General features: G+C 47.4%; 1 protein-coding gene across 9 annotated transcripts in view; it reads right to left on the bottom strand.

Annotated features, from left to right (window-relative positions):
- Znf827 (zinc finger protein 827) overlaps positions 1 to 24920 on the bottom strand; it is a 172854-nt gene that overhangs the window by 101018 nt on the left and 46916 nt on the right. For all 9 annotated transcript variants that reach the window (XM_042277497.2, XM_016006182.3, XM_016006188.3 and 6 more), the window contains exons 4-5: positions 22688 to 23168; positions 7484 to 7717 (exon numbers count right to left, since the gene is read on the bottom strand). In XM_042277497.2, coding sequence (XP_042133431.2) covers positions 7484 to 7717; positions 22688 to 23168 — 715 coding nt within the window. The remainder of the gene's footprint in view (positions 1 to 7483; positions 7718 to 22687; positions 23169 to 24920) is intronic.

Consider the following 24920-nt stretch of genomic DNA (forward strand, 5'->3'; position numbering starts at 1 on the left):
TGCCATGGTGCATGTGCGTGGGTCAGAGGTCAACCTGTGGGAGCTGGTTCTTCCATCCTGCAGCCTCGGGGGTCGGAACACAGGCGCTCCTTCTCGGCGGCAAAGCCCCTCAGCATCTCCCCAGCCCAGCCCTTTAGCACTTCATACAGATCTGCTAACATCTCCTCGGCCACAGGGGACTTCTGCAGGCAAGCAGAAGCACAGGAACTATGTAAACTTAGGTTTAAAAATGTACCAGGAAAGGCGCAAAGCTACACAGAGAAACTCTGTCTCGAAAAACCAAAAAAAAAATGTACTATGACTGGGCAAGATGGTGTACACTTTTAATCCCAGCACTCAGGAGGCAGAGGCAGGCGGATCTCTGTGAGCTGAAACCTAGCCTGGTCTACAGGGTGAATCCCAGGAAAACCAGGGCTATGTAGAGAAACCCTGTCTCAAATAAATAAATAAATACATAAATAAATAAATTTAGAATGTTTGAAAAGGTTTCTATCTTTTTCATTACTCAATTAAGCAACTTGTAAGTTTGATGAAGGCAAATTTTATGATGATAAAATAAACATAATTTTCATCCCACAGATTATTATTGATGTCACAGTGTATTCTACCTTACATCTTGCACATGTCTAACACCCATGTGTTAAAGGCTGATCCCCCAAGTGGTACCGCTTGGGGACGCTTAAGCAGGTGGGAACTTAAAGGAAGCCTTCAGGTCACTGGGGGAGTGCCCTCCCAGGAGGCTGTGAGACCCTGGGTCCTTTTCCTCCCCTTTACTTCCTGACCTTACTTGGTAGAAACACTTGCCACAGCAGGAGGCTGGCTGGCCACAGCCCCGGCTGATCACTCACGGACCTCCAACCCCAGCCCGAACAAGCCGCTCTCCTCTGTAAGCTGGGTATGTCATATATTTGTCAGAGTGAGGGACAGTTAACTGACTAAAGACACACTGCCTGAAGTGTGCGACATGTCAGTACAGCGTACTCATGCATGAAAATCTCAAAAAGACAAAATAAATAAAAGTTTACAAGAAAGTAGTACTACTTTCCAAAGGAAAACTAGCAGATCCATGAGTAAACTGTTTTCAGCCTGAAAATGAATTTAGCTAAAATCTTTCATTTTTTTAAAAGAAATTCTTCAGAGCAGAAAAGTCTACAGTATGGTGGCGTTTGATGATGTTTGCAGTGACGTGGAGAGACTTTCTCCCAAAAACCACGCCAACATGCCCAGGAATAGTTCAGAAATTTAACGGCAATGGACATGAAGAGAGTGGCATTATCCACGGTTCACAAGTAGAACGATCTTGATTTATCAGGTATACATGTCCTTCTTCAAAAAGGTTCTAGATGCCATCATTTCATAATAAATTAAAAGGACTCACCACAGAAGAACTGGCTCTTTTTCTAAAGGAAACGGGACATTTAACAGAGCCCTGTCACCCGTCAGCGTTCAACCTGGAGCATTCTTTTCAGATGGCCCGAACTCGCTCCTCAAGACACTTCCTCGGCACACTATGCTAAAGCTTTAGCTGTCAGGATCACTTGGAAAGGCTGTCAAAACACAGGCTGCTCCCCACCCCACCCGCCACCCCCCACCCCGAGCTGTGAGGACTTCACCAGCTAAGCCCAGAGCAGGCCCCAGGAACGAGTCTCCGGTGCCCTAGCAGCTCTGAGAGAGAGTTGGGGCTGGCCAGGGTGGGCAGCCTTCCCCTGAGCTTCTTTCTACCAGAAAGGGAAGGAAAGTGGGTCAAGACCTCAGCACGCTTATACTCAGCGCTGAAACCGCCTGATTCTGCAAGGCTGGGGTGGTGCGCACTGCTGTAGCTTCTGGGTTCCTGTCCCTCCCTGTGCTGTCCCCCCCCCCAAGACTCATCCCTGGACATTCTTCTGCCACCCCAAAGTCTTACGGGGTTACAGGACAGACAGCAGGCATGTCTGCCAACAGGCCCTTCCTTACCTCAGACACAGAAGTATCCACTGAGGGGTCCCCATCTGAGCTGAGGTGGTCCGCTGGAATTTGGGGCTATCTGGCTGTTCTTCTGAACGAGGGGTAACCTCAAAAGCTGTTGACAACGACTGCTTCCCACCTCTGGACTGGGCAGCAAGGCCCACCTGCACGCCTGGAGAGGCGCAGTGAGGGGGAGCAGCTCCTGGGTTCTGAGGGCCCGCTGCATCCTGCCTGGGCCCGGAAGCCAGGCCAGGCCTGCTCAGTCCGCTGCCTTCATTTCTTGCTAACTACCAGAAGGAGGCTCGAACACAAGCAAAGGGCCGGCTAATACTGGGAGGAACTCAATCTTTGTGTCCCTTTCCTGGTCACCTGAGCCCACCTCAGAGAGTCAATTTCTTTACAACTTCATCTTTCTCAGGTTTAGCTGGGATCAGTTTATTTCCTATTCAGAAAGAGAAAATCAGAATGGCTGTATGGCTTAGAAAGAAAAGAGACCAAGGTGGAGGGACGGCCCAGGACAAGGTTAGAGTTCAGTTCCCAGGACCCACTTTGGTGGCTTATATCCATCAGCTCCAGGGGATCTAATGTTCTTCTGGCTTCTGAACACACACACACACATACACACACACACACACACACACACACACACACGCACGCACGCACGCACGCACGCACGCACGCACGCACACATGCACGTGCGCATACACGTGCACACACGCCAATAAAAACATGTGTATGCAAGTAAGTATGGAAGCCAGATTCTCATCTGATGCCTTCCATCACAGTCCACCTTGGCTTCTGTGACAGGGGTCACAGATTGGCTAGACTGACTGGCCACATGGATGCTCCATCTCCCAGTGCTGGGATTAGGGAGGCCTGTGGCAAGGCCTGGCTTTTATATGTGATCAGGGGATCTGAATTCAGGTCCTCAAGCTTGCATAGCAAGGACTTTACCCAATGAGCCATTTCCACAGCCTGGAATTTGTACTCTTTTTTTTTTTTTTTTTAAAGATATACTTCTAACTATGTGTACAGAGGGCAGAGAAGGAGTATATGGATGTAAATGCAGGTACCCGTGGATCTGGAGCTACAGGTGATTGTGAGCTGTTCGACATGGTGATGGGACCAAGTTCTTGTCCTTAGTACATGTGCTTAAGCAATGAGCCATCTCTCCAGGCCCACAATTCTAATTTTTAAATGTCATTCTTTTTTGTTTTGTTTTCCCCAGAGACAGGGTTTCTTTGTGTAGCCTTGGCTATCCTGGAACTATCTCTGCAAACTGTGATGACCTTGAAATCAGAGATCACCTGCCTCTGGCTCCTGAGTGCTGGATTAACAGTGTGTACCACCACCACCACCGCCCAGCTTAAATGTCATTCTTAATTGCTCCTTTAGGTTTGTCCAAATGTGCATGATACAGTCTACACATGCAATGGCAATTCAACATGCAATTCTACGTGGAGAGAGAGGCAGCCTCTGCTTATCTCTGTGCACCTACCCACCTCTCTCAAAGCAGAGCAGTGGGTCAACATATCCCACCACTTCCAGCATCACGCCACATCTGTGACCACATTTATGACATAAGTTTACAAGGTCACCAGACATCACTAAATTAGTCTGAAGGTACCTTGACTAGCGCTCCCAACATGTCTAATATTACATATCCTCAACGCTAAACTCTGAAATATTGGCCTCTTTAGATGAAGGCTTTCGGGAATTATCTTTGGCAAGCACAGGCTTAGCAGGGCAGTTTGATGATCTGGGCTGTTAGGTTCACATAACAACAGGTAGCCACAGACTTCTAGTCATTTCCTCAGAGTGAGTTGTTTTCTTTAGGGTGGCAATTGACTGTGCCCAGCTGTCACACACTCAACTTCACAACTAACAACTGGAAAGGGAGTCTGAGCCACACAGACCACAGAAGGTTTAGCCGGGCTCTAACTCGTGTGTGTTTCCCCCAGAGAACCTGAGTGTCTACTTGGAAAGCACCCTTCCTACCCAGGTTTCTCCACCTAGGAAGAAGCCTCGTGTAATGTGTGGCTGGGCCACGTACCAATCATTCATCCTTATGGAATGAACATGAGCTAATTTAAACACGGAAACAGGAGACAGCCCAAATCATTGACGAGTTTCTTCTTGTTAATTCACTGAAAAGCTATGTAAAAAAAAATTAGTACGAAAAGAGAAAAGGAGAACCCTTTTCCTGAGCTGTTCTTTGAGTCAAAACGGAAAGGAAGAAAAGCATCTCCACACAGTCCTGTTACTCTAACACGGTTGTCTCCCTGCCTTATCTGAGGCTTCATCCTCCATGTTGTCCGTTACTTCGGTCAACCGTGCTCCCAAAATAGTAAATGATAATTCCACAACAAACTATTTATAGGTTTGAACAACTTGTATTATAATACACTGCTGTAGCCAGGCGGGGCAGTGAACTCCTTTAATCCTAGCACTCTAGAGGCAGAGGCAGGCAGACCTCTGTGAGTTCCAGGCCAGCAAAGGCTATATATTGAGAACTGTTCTCAAAAAACAAACAAAGAAAATTGTATTTGCTAATTTCTTACCGTGCCTAATCATAAATGAAGTAAATTGTATTTGTTCGTTTCTTACTGTGCCTAATCATAAATTAAGTAGAATGTGTGTGTGGCGGTGGGGGGGGGGGTGAAGCGGGGTTATAGGGTCAGTGCTCTCTACGATTTCAGGCATCCACCAAAGTCCGTGAATGCATGACCCCCACTGGCTAAGAAGGGACCCCCATAGCTGTTTCACACAGGTTCCTTCGGACCAAAGGATTTTTCAGAAAAGTAAAGAGACCGTGAGACTGTGCAGGGTGGGAAGACATGAGCACCGCTCTCCACAGAATGCCTAGAACAAGACCGGCTTTGGGAGGTCGATGCCTTCTCTCGTCTACAAGGTGCTGACAGTCCCTTACTTGGGTGTCTTTCAGGACATGGCTGTTCAAACTGTTAAAATAATATCTTGAAGACAGAGAACTTAAGACTTCTTCCTTGCACCCTCCTTTTGCCTTAATCTATCAATCTATTAGTGAAGAGAAACACTGATGTTTCCTTTTTTGTTTTGTTTGGTGACTGGGCCTCACTACATAGCTCAGGCTGTACTCAAACTCACAATCCTACTTGGTCTCCATCATACTGGAATTACAGGCATGTTTCTCTCCACAGAGTTTAATATCCACTTCACTCCTAAGAAAGGAACCTCTTACCTCATAGCTTTGGAATGAAAAGACATTTGTTTTTAACCCACTCACCTAACTTAGGACTTAAAAAAATGTTGACCTGACCATGGTATTTGCTAGAGCATTGCAGGGCTATGATTGCCTGAACGGAGTCCACTGCTTATTTTTCCTACACTGGACAGGCAGAGGCTACATTGAGATAACAGTAAAGAACTGCAGCCATCTTAAGGGCATGCGACTTACTCTACTATTCCACCAGGAATAACAGGAAATTCTCTACCCTTAAAAGTCTCTTACTGTTAACTCTGTTGGTAATTATTTCAATGGCCACCTGACCTGCCTATGAAATAGAGAAGAATAGAACTAATGCACTCAGAGAATACAGTCTCAAACACTGCTGATGAGAACACAGAAACGCGGGGATTTGGATGCATGTATCCTTGACCCAAGTCTTGTCTACATAGCATTTTTTTTTTTTCAGGAAAGAAACCAGTTATCAGTCTTCATGAAGCTTATTTCCACATTATTAAGGGTGGTTGCCCTTCAGAAACAGGACCATTCATTCAGCTATTGTTAAACCCCGCTGCACATACACTCAATAAAAGTCAACACACACACTTGCAGCCTTCATTGCCCACAAATATCATTAGATGTTCATGACAGCATTTCTCTCTTGGGGGTCTCATTATTATCTAGGAAACAGTTTCCTATTTCAGTCTTTCCAATCACATCACCCAAAAGGATGAAGATAAAATATTTTCTTTAAAGACCATCTGCCCTGAAATCTCATTCACCACTTTCACAATCTCTTCCCATGTGGTACCAGCCTCCTCTGCTCTCCAGAGCAGTATGTAGTAAATTCTGAAACTGCATATTAGCTGGCAGAAGCTACCATCACATGACTGGGGAAGGAGAGTTTAAGCCATTGTGTTGGGAGAGCTACCTCTGAAGAACAACAGAAGTGGGTGCCCTCTTTGGACTGACTGAAGAATAACATCAACAGAAGGATGACTCCATCCCTGAGATGTTTTGGCACAGGAGGGAGACACAAATGCACTCAGGTGTATGGGCTCTAACATGACTGTTTCAACTTCCCAGCATTGTGATCTTGCTAGACCCCATCAGTGTACGACAGGCTGGTACCCCATCACGGCAGAGTCTGGGGAAACGGGTCGCAGAAGGACCACAGCGATTCAACCACGCTTTACCACTAGCAAACCATGTTCCCTTCAAATTCCAGTGTGCTCTGAGTTAACATCAAAGACAAGAAATCTCAACCCCACCAACTGGCAGATACAGGAATTTCAACTGTTCTGATATGTTGACTCTAAGTAGATCACTATTAATTTCTTATTTTCCAACCTCCTACTGAACCGGAAACACCGCTTTCAGGGTTGCTGCCGAAGTTACAGATCCCAGAAGTCCCACGAAGGCAGTTCCTGCTTTCATCGTCCAAGCACAGGAAGTTCCCAACAAAAAGCAGCTTTTGATTCACATTAGCATTTCACACACAGTGCCTCAAAATTACCTTCAGGAGGCAGGGGACCCAGTCAGCTACGACTTGACAGGTATGGTGGCCAATACAGCTTTTCCTTCCACGTTCTGAAAGTCACACCCTGCCACCAAAAAGACACTAAACTTTCTACCTGTTGTAGAGGACCAGGTAGATGTTGCTACCAAAAACCAAAAAACTCTAGCTTCAATTTATAGCCCGTTTTTCTTATATCCAACAAGTTGAGATTACATTTAGATATTAGTGGAGTCCTCCATTCATCTAAGAACAGGTTAATTATTGTAACATTCCATCAGGAAGTTCTCTATTCTTAAAAATCACTCATTGCTACTCTGTTGGTAATTACTTTGAGTGCCATCTCAACTCTCAACCAAGGAAAACATTTTAAAGGTCCTTAAAGACTATAGTATAAATGCATAAAAGACATGGGATCTTCTCTTAAGAAAAGGTATTTTGATCAACTAGAAGAAATCCTGTGAATGTTGTTAGAATCCATTTAAAATCGTGGCCTAGATCATCTCAGATGCCAGGAGCGTTTTCTTACCGTTTCTAATAACATTCAGAAACAGAAAGCTGTATCTAGATGTGGACAACAAACCAAGAAACAAACTCACACATCTAACAGGTACTGAACCGATGTCTAGACAGGCAAGAAATGACCAAACTCATGCATGTAACACGGGACCTGAAGCCAAGCGAGCTGATCATTCCTTAAAGTCGCCGTTTTCCCGCTGTCATCTCCATCGGGTTAATTATAAGCCATGCAGGAAACGGTCCAGTTGGCTTGCACATGAAACGACCAGAATGGAAATATTTTAGAGTATACCGGGTACCTGAGAGTTTCATGAGGAGTTCTGAGGCAGCTTTGGCAGACATGTCCCGCCTCGGCACATTCCCCTTGCTTTCCTGGGGTGTCAGCGGGTCCTCGGGGAGGCTAGGGGCCACCACTTCCGGTTCCGGGCTGAACACGTAGCTGGACCGAGGCAAAGGCGTGCTTAGCGGCTCCTCTTCCTTGGGCTCCTCCTTCACTTTAAAATTAAGATTCATGGGCTCCTTCTGGTTGGCAGCTGTCAAAAAACAAGAAGAAGGAAGAGAGAGAGAGAAAGGGAAAGGGAGATATATATAGGTATATGCATCTCCCCAAACCACCTCTAAGATGCCCACACTTCACCTTGTGCTTAACAGCCGGAGAGACCAAAAAGGCCAGGCCCTGGGCACATCACTGTACCTTAGACAGTGCGCCCGCGAGCCTTGGCCCCAGTTGCGTGTGAGCTTCAGCATATATTAAACCCGGGGTATTTTCAAAAGTGCGGTCTTTACAAAGCCTGTGGTCATTTTCTCCTTGGTTTCTTTAAACATCTCCCCTGGACACGCTGCTGCTGTCTCCCCGGCCTCTCAGCACATTCTCCAGCTAATTCTATCATTAAACAATGGCTCACGAAATCATTCTGCTGTCAAATATTGAAATAAAATCAGGAGTCAGCAGCAGTATCTATAACTGAACCTGGGATGGGTAGAAAGGTGAGAATGTCGAATCTGCCAAAAAGAAAAGCAGGACTAGAGATCCACTGTTCTCACCTTATTATCAATGGACACTGCTGACCAAATACTTTGTCTTGTCACCATGAGTAAACCTATGGTGCAGGGCTGAGGTCATCCTCACATACAAAATAGGTTTTTATTCATTTATTTATTTATAGTTATTTTAAGAAAAAATATTTTGGAGCAATTTTAGATTTATAGAACATTTGCAAGGCTCGTTCTAAGAGCTTCCATACAGACTTTCCTGGCACTCCCTAACAGTGGCATCTTACTTAATCACCATACACTTGTCAGAACTAAGAAATTCATGTGGCTATGACCCAAACTCCAAGGTTGTTCACTACTGCCCTGGAGAGCACAGTCAGAACAGACTAAGCAACCTGCCATGGGATGGATGGTGTCTATGGGCTGGCTACTCTGTGCAGGCCTGGGCACACCACAGGAAAGCCACAGGCAGCAGGCAGTTCCCCATCACACTGCCCCTCCATCTCCGTCAAAGACCCACGGAGTGCCAATAGTGGCTGTGCCACACAGGACACGTTTGTCGTCTGATTTCCTCCCAATCTGTGTTCTTAGCAGCTCTGCTTAGAAAGAGCCTGTCCTGTGCCGTCCACACAAACAAGAACGAGAAAACCAGCCCCCAAAGCTAACACAGTCCTGGTCCAATGTACTTCAGTGCCTTCCCATTTCTAAGGATGCTTACTTCAGACTATCAGTTTGAAGGGCTTGGCACATTTGCAAACGGGGACCGAGAGCTAGAGGGACATCTCCAGGTCTCACAACTACTACTTTGCAGAGCTGGGACTAGAACCCGGGTCCCTATGTCCCTGACGTCCTTTACCACACTGCATCTCCACCTGTGTTTCAACAAGACCAAGCTTTAAAGCCCTGGTTCAGATGCCACGTGCTCGGCGAGGTCCACACCTACCATGTAACACGGCGACCCTCACCCGACTGTACCAATCTTCCTTACCCGTCCCAGTCTTGTCGTTCTCTGAAATATGAACACTTACCATACATACTGTTAGGGACAGGACTGCGCCCCCACCCCAATGCCCGTGGAAGTCGAACGCCACCTTCCCAATGTGAGTGTTTGTGCATTAAGGCTTTTAGGGGACACTCGTCAGTTCAATGAAGCATGAAGGCAGGGTCGTAATCCAATGCCAGCGTTCTGAGAACTATTCTGTCTCTCTCTTCTTATGAAGAGAAGCACCAGAGATGTCTCTACACAGGGGAAGGTCAAGTGAGGACACAGAAAAGAAGCCATCTACAAGCTGAGCAGAGGCCTCAGGAGAAATCAAACCTGCTGACAACCGATGTCGGGCTTCCGGTCTCCATAAGAAATAAATATCCGTTGTTAAGACACCAGGAGTGTAGTGCTTTGAGTGGCAGCCTTAGCACATGAGCTAAGTGTTAGAGAAGCCCTGAATAATCTGTCCGTTGGACTCCAGGGCCAGCATCACGAAGACGCTGACCTCTGTTTTTAAAGCTGATGTGCGTGCGTCAAGAGCAGAGAACAGTGCCTGGCACACTGCAGAGGCCCCAGTGGTACCTACTGAATGGTGAAGTGTTTGCTCTACAGTAGTGATGCTGAGGGTATTCCAACAGCACCGTGGTCGGCAAGAGTGAAGAGCTCTGACATCCCCACCGGAAGGAGTCGGAAGTGCTTCCCCGACTTCCCAACCATCGTAAGGTTAGGAAGGCTGAGGTGACATTCAAAGCTTTGCTACCTGCCTGGACCATGGTGCACCTTTGCAGAGCCACGTGGACTCTGGCATCACTAATGGATAACCCAGCCCTTTGTGGACACTGCTACCAAAACCAAAGCAAAGGGAACAATGACACTCTAATTCTCAACTGGGTGTTCCCTACCTCATCCCAGGTCACTCAACTGCCTATTTACTTCTTCCCTTTACACTTTCCAACCTGCTCCTGAGAGGCGCCTGGTAGCATGCTAATACCTAGCCTTTCCCCACATCTTCCTTCCAGAACCACCGTAAATCCTTCCCCGAGTGCAGCCTACTCAATCACGGCACAGCAATCAGTGTGTGTTTATTACACATGTGCCTCCCTATCCTTCCAGAAGGAATCATTCAAAGTGAATAGAAATTGTGTCCATGCTGTGCCTTGTATTTGCAAACATGTTTAACTTCTAAGTTGAGACTAGGAAAGGTAAAATATTGAGGAAAATCCCAACTTCCGAGAGGGTAACCACATGGAGTGGATGCTCATGGAAGGTTAATCAGAAGACATGCTACATAAAACAAAGAGGAAAGGCAGAACTGTCAGGGGGAACCTGGGCTTCCTGGGCCTTTGACAAGACACTTGTGAGGGGACAGGCCAGCTCTGTGGAGCAGTGACAAAGTTTGCCCGGTGCTCCCGACCTGGTTTTCATTCTGACTGTATCAAGAACACCATAGCACTGCAATGTGTTGAGCAAGTATAAATGTGGCTAATGATACAACAAAAACCATGTGGAAAACACTTGTCTGCTCAAGCTTTATTTCCCAGGCACGTGGGTCTAAAGAGAAGATGTGTAAATAAAAGTCCATAGGCTGGACTCCTTTTCTGCCAATTATCAGAAATATGTTCCCTGAGACTAGTACATGAAGCCTAGATTTTATAATTAATATGGCCGAATAACTGTCATCTTTGAAATGATTCTACTTTTTAAAGACCCACATATACAGAGAAAAGTAAAACTAAAGATGTTTTTACCTGAGAGGGGATCACTAGAAGAAAAGCAATCGACTTACGACTTGATGTGACTTCTACTTCATTCCTATTACAAACAGAGAGAGATCCATGCACACTTGGAAGTCAGCCCATAAGGCCTTCACAGCACCTGCCCTGACTTCTGTTCCTGTATCTTACAGCTGACAGCATGCCACACCTAAGATCACGAGGATGTCTCTCTTTCGCTATTTGTTACAAACATTTTAGGAGCTGAGCCATTTTGGCTCTATAATGTACTCGATGGAGTGGGCTGTCATTTAAAGGAATCAGATCTGCTTCTATGTGTATGTACAACAAATTAAAGATAAAGACAAATGCAAAAAAGAAACGGGCATGGACAAAAATAATCCAAAACTTCAATCCTCAACGGTGGGTACTGATGGGGTGCAAACGAATCAGGACGCAAGACATCCACAGGGGGATTCCATCCAAGACTTAGTCTCTAAAGAGATGCTCCCGACAACTCATTTAAAGACCATTCTTGGGCAGGTGAGATGGCTGAGAGACTAAGAGTGAGTGCCACCATGCCTGATGACCTGAGTTCAGTTGGGATCCACATGATGGAAGAAAAGAACCATCTCTCACAAGTTGCTCACCCTCCCTCCCTCCCTTCTCCCCTCCCTCTCTCCCCCCATCTCTCTCTCTCTCTCTCTCTCTCTCTCTCTCTCTCTCTCTCTCACACGCACGCACGCACGCACGCACGCACGCACGCACGCACGCACGCACTCACACACACACACGCGCACACAAATAAAGACCATTCTTTGGTTTAACACTGAACACAACAAACATATAAATAATTACAATTGGGGGTTAAGTCATCTTCAAGCACATAGGGAGGGCATGACATGAAGATCTGCAGGTGAGGAAACTCTGAAGGCTGGCAAAATGGTCTGCCTCTAATCACAGAGCTCAAGGACAGAGGTCCTAGGCTCCAGAGCACCCACTGAAGATGCAGAGCCCTTTCCTTCCTCACCAAGACACTGAGTTTCCTTTAAGAAGGACACAGACCTAAGCAGTGCAGTGCGGGCCTTGGAGAACAAGCAGTGGACTGGACTGAGCCAAGGATCACTAACGACAAAGGTGGGTATCATTTCCTGACGACATGAGATCCTAGGGCCACTTGACTGAGTGGACAGAGGGGAAAAAGACTGGAATGTACATGCTTTGGTCCTGTGCTGTTGGTCCCCCTGATGAAGGAAGGGGACATATGTGAGATGACGATGGAGCTCTGGTTTCCAGTCTGATGATTGCTAAGCTGCTCTGTGAAAAAGCCTGGCCACTGGGGATTACATCTACTACCTCATCCTAAGCCAGAGCCAGCCTGAGAAGAGAACCCCACACCAATGATTTTCTAGCAGTGTTCCAAGGAACCCAAGGATTGGGAGTTCTAATTACTATTTGTCTCAAATGTAATTTTTTTAAAGTTGCTTTTGAGTTCATGTCACACTTGATTTTAAAATGTGTGTCCTTGTCAGGATTACACCTGAAATGCCAAGTCACCAGAGACCACCAGTGTGCTGGCTTGTGTTGACGCGTCAGTTTAGTTTGGGGTAATGCAGTGTCTCCACAGTCCTGTCTACCACAGGACTCTTAGACTTCTAGTGGCAACTCCTAAGGACGCAGCTTGATGATCTTTGTAAAACCCTAGACCTGTGTGTGAGTGCCATTGCAAACCTGTCCAGTCACAGTACCCCTGGAGTGTGTGCGCACCACATGCCTTAAGTCAGCTACTCAACTTCAGAGTGTGGGTGTCTGGACTGGATCACTGCTGGAGAAGGGGCCACTGTACATACCACATGCCTAGTCTCGACCAACAAGGTGCCCTAGCTCCTACCAGGTGTGGAAACAAAAATATTTCTCTAGACATTCTCAGCTGCCCCCTGGACATACCTGCCCTAAATTAAATGCCAGGGTTCTAGAACATGTGCTTGGGTGTGCCTTCTGATTATGGCTAGCAGATAAAAGAAGACAGAGATCTGCACAGATACATAAATGTGGCTGGATCTGCCAGTTACGGATCACAGCTCAGGGAACACTGTTTCCCCTGGATTAGCTCTTGTGGCCATGCCAACGACATTGAGATGGATCTTAACAGCATCTCCATGTTGCAGATGGAGAACCTAAGATCCAAAGTGAGTAAAACCTTTTGCCAATGGAATAATGGGTCACTGGTTATCAAATGGCTGATACAGCATCATGGGCAGCTCTGGTGTGGCTGCCAGCGTGGGATGCTCCTTGTCTGTCACTTCAATAAGGGGTGAGAGCAGGTGCTGATACTGCTGAAGGAGAAACTTTATTACTACAGCTTTTTTTACAAGGATCCGAAAAATTAAAGGGACCCAGTGGCTATAGGACAAGTTGTTAAACATCCGTTCCCATTTCCCACGTCTCTGCATGAATCAGTATCTCTTTTTGTTGGTTTTGTTTTGTTTTTGAGGCAAGGCCATCCATATACAGCCCAGGATGGCCTTGAGCTGAGATCCTTCTGGCTCAGTCACCAAACGCTGAGATTGCAATTATGAGCCTTCCTATGTAACAAGACTTCAGTCAGCAAAATAAACCTAGAAATGTCATAGACAGTATTATTGCTATAACGACCAGACTCCATAACACCAGAATAATACTTAAATTGAATTGCTTAGGTCTTTAAATAAATAAATGTACTAAGTATAAACTCGTAAAATGGTTCTCTTTTTAAAATACTACTTCTATGTGTTTTACATAGAGGCTGCATTTAGTATTTTTTTTAGAAAAAGATAAATTAATTGATATTTAAAATAGAACAAAGTGAAAGCCGACGATGTCTCCACTCCCTTCTTTTACAGTAAGAAACATGGGCTCAGGACATGACAGAGCTGCTTGAAAGTCACAGTTGTCAATGACTGAACTGGAACCACAGCTCAGTTCTGGGGACTGTACCCCAGCTTCAAATCTATCAAGGTGTCTCGTGGGGCATGTTGGCACATGTGAACAGGCTGGAGACCTGGGATTTTCCAACGATTTGATACGCTTTAGGAGAGAAAAATAAATCACCTCCGGAAAGCAGAAAGATCATGATTTAATTAAATAACAACAGTTGACTACTACTTTCAAATATTAAGCATACTATATGCATATGGAATTCTTAAAATGTTACCTTAAAAGTTTTAAAACTTTGTTCTTTAGTTTTAAATCATTCTTATAACCAATGTTTAGCAAAAGTTTTAAAGTTTCATATTTCTCATTCAATCCTTGCCTTGGCCGGGATTCCGGATCCACAAACCCACACCAAGTCTTCAAAGGTCTCCAGTGACAGTCACAATTATGGACACGAAGCCAATGGGATAGAGAACGGTCAAGGGTGACAATACAGAAGGGAGTCACTGGAATGAATAATCAGCTTTTTTCTCCACAGGCTAAACTACATTTAGAACCAGGATGTGAAGCTGGGCATGGGTGGTACACGCTCGTCATCCACCACACAGGAGGTAAAGACAAGAGGATCCGGAACTCAAGGTCATCTTCAGCTACTCGGAGAATTCGAGGCCAATCTGGGCTACAGGAGACCCTCGATAAAACAAAACAAAACAAATCCCACATAGAATGAGCAAGAGTGGCCATCTGCAGTAATCGTCTTAACAGACAGGATGTCTCTCCTGTCAGCAGCAGGAAGGACTGGTCCTGGAAAATCACTCAAGTCTTCAGTAAATGTGAAAGAAAGCCATATTTAAAATTCATGCTATTAACACATCCAAAAAACCAAAATGCCTTAACAGCCCTGGAGTCATCTGCATGGAGACTAAGGAAGGAACCCACAGGTTGGGCCATATCCTTCCCATGGCCATTTGGACTGATGGCCCACTCCAGAGACACCCCTCCTTACTGCTACACCTGCCATTTTAAATTTAATGAACACAGACATATGCCAGTTCCTACATCCGTTTGTAAATGATCTCAGTCACTGTGGATCATCAAGACAGTCTAAAGCACTGGGGTTTGTGGTGGGCTGTGAAATGGTCAGACTCCCACCCTCAAAGCCCAGCTCCTCCCAAGAGGAAAAAGAGGATCTTTGGAACTTCATGGTTCCTGTGGCCAAACCCCAGAACAACAGGCGAGAAGAAAAGACTGGAAATGAAAAGGGTGTGTGCAGGAGCCTTCATTTTTCTTGAGAGTGCAGAGAGCTGGTTATTCAGCAGAAAAAGAACTAGCTGGAGGGTGTAACCTGGCTTCGGGAGAGTGCTAGGCTAGCATGCACAAAGCCCTAGGTGGGATGCCTCCTACCACAGAAACTGGGTGCAGCGGTGCATGCCTGTAATCCCAGCACTCGAGAGATGAGGCAAGATCAGGAGTTCAGTATCATCCTTGGATAAGTGAGAGGAGAGAGAGAGAGAGAGAGAGAGAGAGAGAGAGAGAGAGAGAGAGAGAGAGAGAGAGAAGAAGAGGAGGAGGAGGAGGAGGAGGAGGAGGAGGAGGAGGAGGAGGAGGAGGAGGAGGAGGAGGAGGAGGAGAAGAAGAAGAAGAAGAAGAAGAAGAAGAAGAAGAAGAAGAAGAAGAAGAAGAAGAAGAAGAAGAAGAAAAGGGAAGGAAGGAGGGGGGAAAGGAAAGGAAAAGCCAGCTCAACTGGGTCTAACCTGTGTAGAAAGTACTGGAACAGAATCATCAGTGTTCTTTGAAGGGCTGGGTGGGGGCTGGGTGATGGGAGCTCGAGGGACAAGATGTCTAGGGATGATGTGAAGGCTGCCCAGAAGAAGGGACTGTGTAGATGTATTTTGAAGATGCATGGGGGGAAAGAGTAACCAGATTAGTGACTAAAAGCACATGCATTAGAAGTGATGCCATGATTTGAAGCCAAGGAAAATAAACAGTGGAGCAGACGGAGGTCAAAAGACGCTCGCTCAACTGAGAAATAAAAATTAGGTAATAGCTAATTAAGTGGTCACAAGCCAAGCCTTCGTAGTCAGCCAGGGCCGGGTCTTCGCTCGTGTTCCTCCCAGTCTCAGCTTCCTCATCCATAGAACGGGTTTTGTGCCGACCCTCAGGGCTAGGGAGGGTTAAATGGGAGCGCAGGAAGTTGCTGGCATGGCGCCTGGTTCCCAGAAAACCCTTGTGATTAATGATGCTCTTACACCAGCAGCCGTGGCGGCCACAGTGACCACGGGGAGAAGGCAGGGAAGGGCTGGCTTCAGTGGTGTGGACACAGCAGTCTGATACACTTTCCCCAGGTCTACCAAGGTACCACATTATCCTGGGGCTGGCCAGATGGCTCATCGGGTAAAGACACCTGCCGACAAGCCTGACGACCTAAGTTCAATTCCTGGAACCCCCACGGCAGAGGGGAGGAACAACCGACTTCCGTAAATTGTCCTCTGACCTCTACATCCATGCCCCGCCCACACACATTCACAATACATAAATAAAATGTAGTAAGTTTTTAAAAAGCATTCCCGTGACTGTCAGAACGAGCCATGCACATGCAGCACAGTAAGGAAAGACACATCTAAATTCCAGTCCTCGCCTTTCCCACTGTGAGGAGGTAATGTGTTTGGAAACTGACAGACGAAGGTCTACTGCAACGTCAGTTGGCTTTGCTGTTACCACTCTATTTGTAGAAGCTGAAAACAGTAATACAACTTCCATGGCTGGAGTGCGGCTTGGTGCTAGGGAGGCTGCCTAGCATGCATAAGGCCCTTGCTTCCAAGCCCAGTACCACACAAAAAAAAATCAATGCAACTTCCAAAGATGCCTGGCACACAACAGTCACAGGAAGGCTCTGTGCTGGAGAGGCTGGCCAACCCTAGACACATGAAAAGGGCAGAGAACAGAGCCAACTTCCTGTATGGTGACTTCTTTACCTTGCATTTGGGGTATGGACACATCTGGACCAAGAACACTGGCAGTACACAGCCTGGATTTCAACCCCAGTCTGTGTAGTTATTAGCTGTGTGACAGCGAGCAAGACCTTTACCCTTTCTCTCCTCATCTGTAAAATGGAATGATAACAGTGCTCATGTAAAGGGCTGTTATGAGACTCCAAGAAGCTGAACACAGATCCAGATCCAGCAGCAGTGAGTAAATACCTCCGGGGCTCCATCCACACAAACTTCAACATCAGTGTGTACACACAGCTCCAGGCTCCACCTGCACACAGGCCTGCCTGTCGCCTGCACTAGCAAGTCTTTTAAGAGTCATTAAAAACAAGACGCAGCTTCTCTCTCTGCACACCTCCTCCACCTCTCTCTCTCTCTCTCTCTCTCTCTCTCTCTCTCTCTCTCTCTCTCTCTCTCTCTCTCTCTCTCTCTCTCTCTCTCTCTCAGGAATCACCAAGTTCAGTAGAATCCAGGGTTTCTAAAGGGCATTCAGGCCGTCTACTCACACACAGCCCTCCTGCAGCTGCTCACACGAGGAATTTAGTCACGTGGCCCGAGAGTGCCTAGGCAGGACTGAACAGAATGGCTAAACCAAAGCTGAAAAGCGACTATCAAATAGTCCAGTCAGGGAACCATGCCCCCATGGTGATGTGTGAGCCCCTGGCTACCAGCACCGATGTCTCAGAGTGTGAATGGCACAAGACTGCATTTACATGGAAGAAGGCCCGCTTGTTAAGATGCGGCTGAGAAGGCCATCAGAGCCACCAGGCAAAGGGGGTGACTCTCTTCACTGGCCTTCTTCTCCAGCAGGGGTCCCAACACTTATACATAAGCCCGATTGTTACTCCCAAATGCATCAAAATAGTAAGCAAGAGGTGGGGTTTCAGAACAAAGGCCTCTGGGAAGCAACAAGATGACACAGAAACTTTTGTGGGCATCTTTCATTTCTACTTGAAAACTCACTGTTTTTTGGCCGAGGCACTAATAAGCCAGGAACACTTGGGCTAGTACCTGCTCGCTCCCAACCCTCTCTGCGAGGCTGGAAGTGAGTGGGTATTTCAGAAGGTCCATCTTTCCTACTTGGAGCTAATAGGGTGCGGGAGACAGCACGAAACTTTTTAGTCAGTGTCTAGATTAAGAATAGTTGAAATGACTTATATCTTTTATTTTGGAAAGCCAGGGACAAAAAGATATCCCTTGCCAACAAGTGAGGTGCCAAGTTTCTGTCAACTAACTGCTTAGTTATAATTTGGGGAGTTAGAATTAAATTTATATCTTGAAAAATGGCATCTTGAAGAAAAAAGATGATAGAAGACCATCACAGGCAACTTGTAATTTGGTCCTCTGATGAGGATGCTCACAGCTTTGTGTGGACATATGTTCCTGTGTGTAAGTGTTGGTGTGAGGGTGCACATGTACACATATGGGTCAGATGTCAACCTTGGGTGTCACTTTTAGGAGCCGTCCACCTTGCTTTTGAGACAAGGTCTCTCATTATACTTAGGACTTGACAGTGAGGACAAGCTGGCCAGTCAGCTTCAGAGATCCACCTGTGCTCTCCTTTGTACCGCCACACCAGCTTCTTACGTGGGTGCTGGGATTAAACTCATGTCCTCAGGCTTGCTCGGCTCAACACTTCACTGAATCTCCCCAATCCCTTGGAGGCTTCTGATCTACTCTGGGGACTTTCAAACTGGACAACATCTCTTGTCATGAGCCCTCTGGAAGAAGATCATAGGGTCAATGAACATGACTCACCCAGGCCTTCCCTTCATGTCAACCTTGACCTACAATGAGGCGTCTCAGACTCAGCTTACAGCATCATGCTCTTTTCATGGGCTCAGATGAAATTAAAGGAGGGCTCCACTCAGAGACTCCGATCTAGACTGAAAACACTGTACCAAGTACCAAGTTAGGCTTGTTCACTGCTGGTTTGGGGATCATGTGGCTCTTCTGAAACGCTGTCTCATAGAGTCCAGGTTGGTCTCTGATTCTCTATGTAGCTGAGGAGTAAACTTCTGAGCCTCCTGCCTCCACCTCACTAATGTTGGAATTACAGGTCTGCATCACTATTTCCAGTTTATGTGATGCTGGAGATCGAACCCGGGACTTGGTGCATGCTAGGCAAGCACTCTGCTGCCTGTGCTGTGTCTCCAGCCCCATGGTGCCCACTTTCTATCTCCTATCTGCTGACCTTTGTCCTGGTTGCCTGTTAGAACCACCAGAGGAGTGCAAGGAAAATACCAATGTCTGGGCATACACCAGTCCAATTAATTAAGCCATCACTTTTGGGCTCTGGCATTTTACAAAAACTCCCTAGGTAGGTCTAACTTGCTGTGGAGGTTATAAACTGCTGCTGGCCATAGGAGACAGGCCCAGGGTCAGCTGGAGCAGTAGCTTCCTAGGCTGGGTAAGCACCTCTCCTAGGAACGCTCCCAGTCATGTGACCAGGGGTAGGTCACCCTGCCATCCCACAATTTGCATATGTCTCCTGGCTTCCAGGAAAGAGCTGTGTAAACAGCAGAGCTACCGCCCTGAAAGGCTGCCTCCCAGCCCCAAGCCCGGAGCAAAGTCTACAAAATCATTTTTTCCCCAGCAATGCGTTAGGCTAGCAGTTGGGCTGAATCAAGCATGATGGTGAGCCCGGGTCTAGGACTGAGGAATGTTGTCAGGATTCAGTGGGGAAAACAGCTGGAGGTTCGGAAAAGGGATTTTACTTCACAAGCATGTAACCAGGAAACCTCGAATGGGGGAGGGTTGCCATGGTCCTCAACCCCCCTAATGCTGAGACCCTGTAAGACAGGTTCTCATGCTGTGGTGACCCCCAAACATAAAATTATGGTGCTACTTCATTAAGTGTAATTTTGCTACTGTTATGAATTGTAATATAAATATCTGATATGCAGATATCTGTTATGTGACCCTCAAAGGGGTCATGATCCACAGGTTGAGAACCACTGGGTTAGAGTAAACTGCATCCCACCCATGACTGTGAGCCTCAGTGGATTCCATGCAGTCAGCTTAATGCTTGATTTTAATCCAAGGAGCAAAAAGCATCAAGGGTTTTCTCTCTCTCCTTTGGAAACAAATACATGTCTCCACGCTTGAATTTGTCACTGCACTCTGTTTTTGCAGACCGTGAACTGGCACAGAGACTCCCAGACTCAGTGCCCACAAACAGCTGCACCCTATCGTACCAGCAGGTGCAAGGACAGAGCCCTAAAGGGAAAAAAAATCAGTGCAAGAACAATGGCGCCATTATGACACCAAGGGACAGGGCCTGGGGCTAACCACTAGTCCACACCATTTGAGGGTAAGAAGAGCTAGCAAGAGCCATAGCTCCCTGGGATTGTGTCTCTGAGTGACAGCCACCAGAGCCAGGTGGAGCCCCGGCAAGCACAGCAGTCAGCAGCAGAGCCGGACCAGCCCCACGGTGGGTGCGTGTGGGGGGATCTGCAGACAAACACATTCCTTTCCTTTGAACATGACTTCTCCTCCCGTGGGCAGCACCGCCACAGTCACCAAGTTTACATTTACATCCAAATATGCACACAAAAAATTACCGATGCATCTCACTCCCTGGTGACTTTATAACAGGTTGCTAGGTAACAGTGCATACAAGTCAGGTTTCAGGACCTCTAGTAAGCCACCATAAAATAGCTGCATGGGCCTTTTGCATAAACAGTGTGCCTTTGCTATCTGTTTTCTTATGCCAATTGATCAGTCGGTAAATTCTCCCATGGCCAAACCGTAAGCAACCCCCATCAACAACCGAAAACCACAGACCACTATATATACGCCTTTGGCATACAGTGCTTCACCCCGGCCTACAAAGGGTTTCTCCCTCTGCCTCTGCTGTTCACAGCTCTGGGTCTGAGCAGCTGAAGCCTTTTCTCATGCTCGCTGAGAAGCGCTGGAGCTAATAACCACAGCCCAGTGCCTGGTGGGATGGGAAGGGCTAGCGCTCAGAGCTAAGCCCAGCGGGAGCCCTGTATCAGTGTTTTAGCCCAAGATCAAGCCTGCCAGGCAGCCCTGAAGGGATCTGGATTCTGAGTAGAAGGGATCCCACCTTACTACATGCTATGTACCCCTGCTCGGTCTGCCCTTGTCTATTAAGTAAATATCTCCCATGCTAGGCTACGCTAAATGAATATGGCATCCTTCTCCTGGGGCTACACTATAGGAGCCCAGAAAAGGAAGCACCCCTAGGTAACACCTTGTTTTTTTCATTGTTACCTGATGGTTTGGGGAGACAGGGTTTCATGCACTCTAGTCTGGCCTTCTCCCAAGTCTTGGGATTGTAGGTGATTCCCTACAGGTGACACCCTAAAGGATCTGGAAGGCCCAAGGGAAACACCCATTCCCCCTCATATTTTGGGTAAAAAATTAAATCTAAAACTCTGAGTATGAAGAACCTGTTTTCCCTGAGGCTGCGATGAAAAAGGAGAAACACGAAGATGAGGAACGGGAAGCTAGGCCAGATGAAATAAATCCTGAGACTGGTCCAGGCCGCGGGCCTTCTTCAGTGTTGCAGCACACCCTACAACCTCCCCTGCTCCCTTCCATCGTGGATCCTTTCCTGGGTGCCTCATTTTTCATCCCGTCTCTCTTCTGTCACCCTACTCATGTTTCCCACTGCTGAGGGGCAAAGATCAGGGTGAGGAGGTACATTCCGAAAGACCCGACTGAAGTGTCACGGTGCAAAGGGACTTCAGAGGGACGCTGAGCCTCTCATTCACCTGGCAATGACATTTAGTGAAATACGACGCACGGTCCATTTAAAGGAAGGCGGTGACCAATTATTCTCCATTTAAAGGGTATTGTCAATCTCCAGAGAGCTGAAATGGCATTTGGAAATCATCCTGGGGACTGCCACCTTCACTGACAGACAGAACCCATTCTCAACCGACCTTTCTCCACCCTCTACAATGCCTTTAAAATTTAAAATCATATTTTCAAAAACAGCATAGGCCTACGTGTGTTAATGCTCCAAGAGAGTAAGAAAAACATCTACCAATGCTCCACCCCAGTGCAAAATGCTAGTTCATCAAAGTCATTGAACAGTAAAAACATGTACTATGTGTTGGCAATGGAAAACAGTGTCTATTAGCAAGACATATTTTTATAACTTATACATCAGCCTCTTTTCAAAGGGCATTAGGGCAATTGGGAAGGATGCTTGAAATTTTTTCTGAAATTCCACTTTCCTGGGCTGCTTACAATGGCCAAGTTCATACAGACCGAAGGTAAATGGTGGTTAGTGGAGGCTGAGGAGGGGCTGGCAGGAACTCTGTCGTTTAATGATACCGTTTGAGAGTGTGACGTATTTCCGGAGATGGTCACACAACACTGTAAATGCACTAAAATGCACACTCCTAAAATGTCTAAACCGGGATATTGTAAGTATGTTTTATCCCAACACAATGATCCTGAGGAAAACTCATGATAATCTTTAACCTCTGTCTAAGGAAAGTCTGTAATTCCTCAAGGTAGACTTTGATTACGTTCTTCAAAAAGCTTTGCAATTAAAACAGTCAAGACCCTGAATATCAAAAGGGAGACAGACACAGACGCACCTCAGAGACACCAGAGCAAAGCAAGGAAGAGAACTGAGACCCAAGGTTGTAGGAAGCAAGGACACAAACCTAGATTACCCCCGACTACCCCCACTAAGAGCCCAGGAGAGGGGCAATCCCTACTGTTTCCAGACCCAAGCAGAGGTAATGCTTGTTTTCAAAGAAGTACCAAAACAAAACATAAAAAGGGGAAGGGCGGGGTAAAGGAAAGAGGGGAGGAAAAAGAAACCGTTCCAGAGTAGGAAGCATTAGAGCTCAAGGAGCCTTGCAGTCACCTAGCCCTACCATCTTATTGAACAGATGAGAAAGAGAGAACACAACCCTATGCAAGTACCTGACAGCTTCATGAGAAAATCGGAGGCCATCTTAACCGAGATGTCCTGGCTGAACAATGCTGCCGCACTGTTGGACACATACTCGGTGGGGTCTTTCAGCTTTGTGTGGTTGGCGGGCCTGTCGGCAGCATTCGGGGTAAAGGAGGCGGGCAGGCCGTTATCTTCCTTGGGCTCCTCCTTCACCAGCAAAGGTGCCACGCCAGCCCTACCCTGGCCAGTCCTCTCTGGAGTATCGGACGTCATCACGGCCCCCACTAGCTCTGTCCCTCCTCCTTCCCTCTGCTGCCCCAGGCAGCCACTGTCACTGAGGTGGGGAGATCCCTTGACATCTGGGTCTGGGATCTCCTCCTTCACCTTGGCCTCTGTCCTCAGGAAGTGCTGGTGGCAGCGCATGTGCAGTTTCAGGCTGAAGTGGCGTGAGGAAGTGAAGGGGCACAGCTGGCACTGAAAGGTCTCTCCCCGGTCCTGGTGCTGATGAACCTGCCGGAGAAGCAACGAGAGTGGAACCGGTCACCACGAGCTTGTGGAAGACGCCCGTCTGCGCCTGTCCGTTCCTCAGTAAGTCCCACACCCCACACAGGGCCGGGAGAAAAGCACCAGAGAGGATGTTCACAACGGTGCGCTAGGCAAAATAAAGTCACTCCTGAAACAGAGTGGGCCCGTGGAGGCCTCCATGCTGTCCTGGGTAGAAGCTTTCTAATAAGCTAGTCACGTGACCTCACTTGAAATACCTTCTGACCTTACGAGGTCAGCAGTCAGGACCCCAAAGACACAACCTTCCCTGAAACTTGTGACAGCAATCCAGAGAATCTGCTGCTTTGCCAACAAAATGGAGAGGAAAAAATATGTCTCCAGGGTATTGCAGCTTCACAGATGGGGAGATGGAACACCCCCACCCCCAATAAGTATCTTGAACCCAGTTCCACATGAAGAAAGGAAGACGGGGGAGGGGGGACGGGGGGGGGGGGGACGGACCCATCTGGGCAGGACGCCAAGCTCCAACAGCGTTACAGGGTCTAAAGAGCGGGGAGAGCCTTGCACGCCCAGCCCCAAACCTGCCTGTACCCAGGACCTGTAACAATGGCGAGAAACTTCTCTCTTCCTGTCACTACCATATTTAGTGCTTGAAAAGGTGAGGAGATCATTGCCTTGGCCCGAGCCAGGCTTCGAGCTGGCAGGTGTTCATAAACTTGTGACTTCCCATTCATCTCACCACCGTGCCTCAGGACTGACCTGTTACACCCTGCTATTTCAGGACTGGCCCTCCCTCGAGTAGGAACTGCCAGGGGTGTAGATCTACGCCAAATGGTTTGGGGGAGTCGTGTGATCTGGACAAACAAGAACGTAAGCAATTGGCACTCAAAACAAAACGGACGCTCCACAGGTCGGGGTGAGCCGACTGGGGTTTGAACCTGGATCTCAGTGAAGCTCAAGGCTCATTTGCTCATCCTCGGTACCACCTGGCCACTTTGCTCAGGTCTCGTTTCCAAGAGAGCAAGTTTTCCTACAGCTGTTTATGCCTTCTGAATGAAATCCAAAAGCATTCTTCACCAGCCAAAACACACTTTAAATAATGTTAAGTGACCAACAAAAGCAAAGAAATTAAGTTAATCGTGAGATCCCGCTGCCACAGCACCCCACTGTGGCTTTCTGCTAAAAACAACAAAAGATCTTCCAGGCTCCTCAATGCCTGTTTCTCAACAGAAACAACCACAAAAGCTTAAATGTAACTGTGACAGGGTCCTGCCCATAAAAGGGTTCTCCTGTACCCCAGAAGAGGGCGGAGGTGAGGAAATGACCGGTCCCTCCTGCAGCAAAGCCCCCCCCCCCAAGCTCCTCAGCCCAGGTCACTCAGGAAGAGCCCCTTGGAGGTGTCAGGACAGCCTCAAGGGCTCCTGACAGGTATCTGCCCAGGCGTGCCCAAAGCCAGGCGGTAAAGGTCACTGGGCAGGAAGCTTCCGTGTCCCTGAGCCTGGTGCCACGGGGCAGATTCCATCTCAGAAGTGTGCTCACATCTCCTGACCCCAGAGAGGAGCTAACCCAAGCTCTAAAAGCCACGCTGGAAGGAAAAAATGGCACAGAGGAGAGCCCAGGTTCCAAAATCGAGGGGGTGGGGGATGCTGAAAAGGGGCACCGTGTGCAAGACCACTTCTCATGGCTCCTTTTCCGCCTCAACCTGGCCTTGCTGTGCTTAGTTTTAGGAAAATTAGTGTCAAGTCGAAGAGCAAAACA

Source organism: Peromyscus maniculatus, chromosome 5 (assembly GCF_049852395.1).
Source record: "Peromyscus maniculatus bairdii isolate BWxNUB_F1_BW_parent chromosome 5, HU_Pman_BW_mat_3.1, whole genome shotgun sequence".
Classification (NCBI taxonomy): Eukaryota; Metazoa; Chordata; class Mammalia; order Rodentia; family Cricetidae; genus Peromyscus; species Peromyscus maniculatus.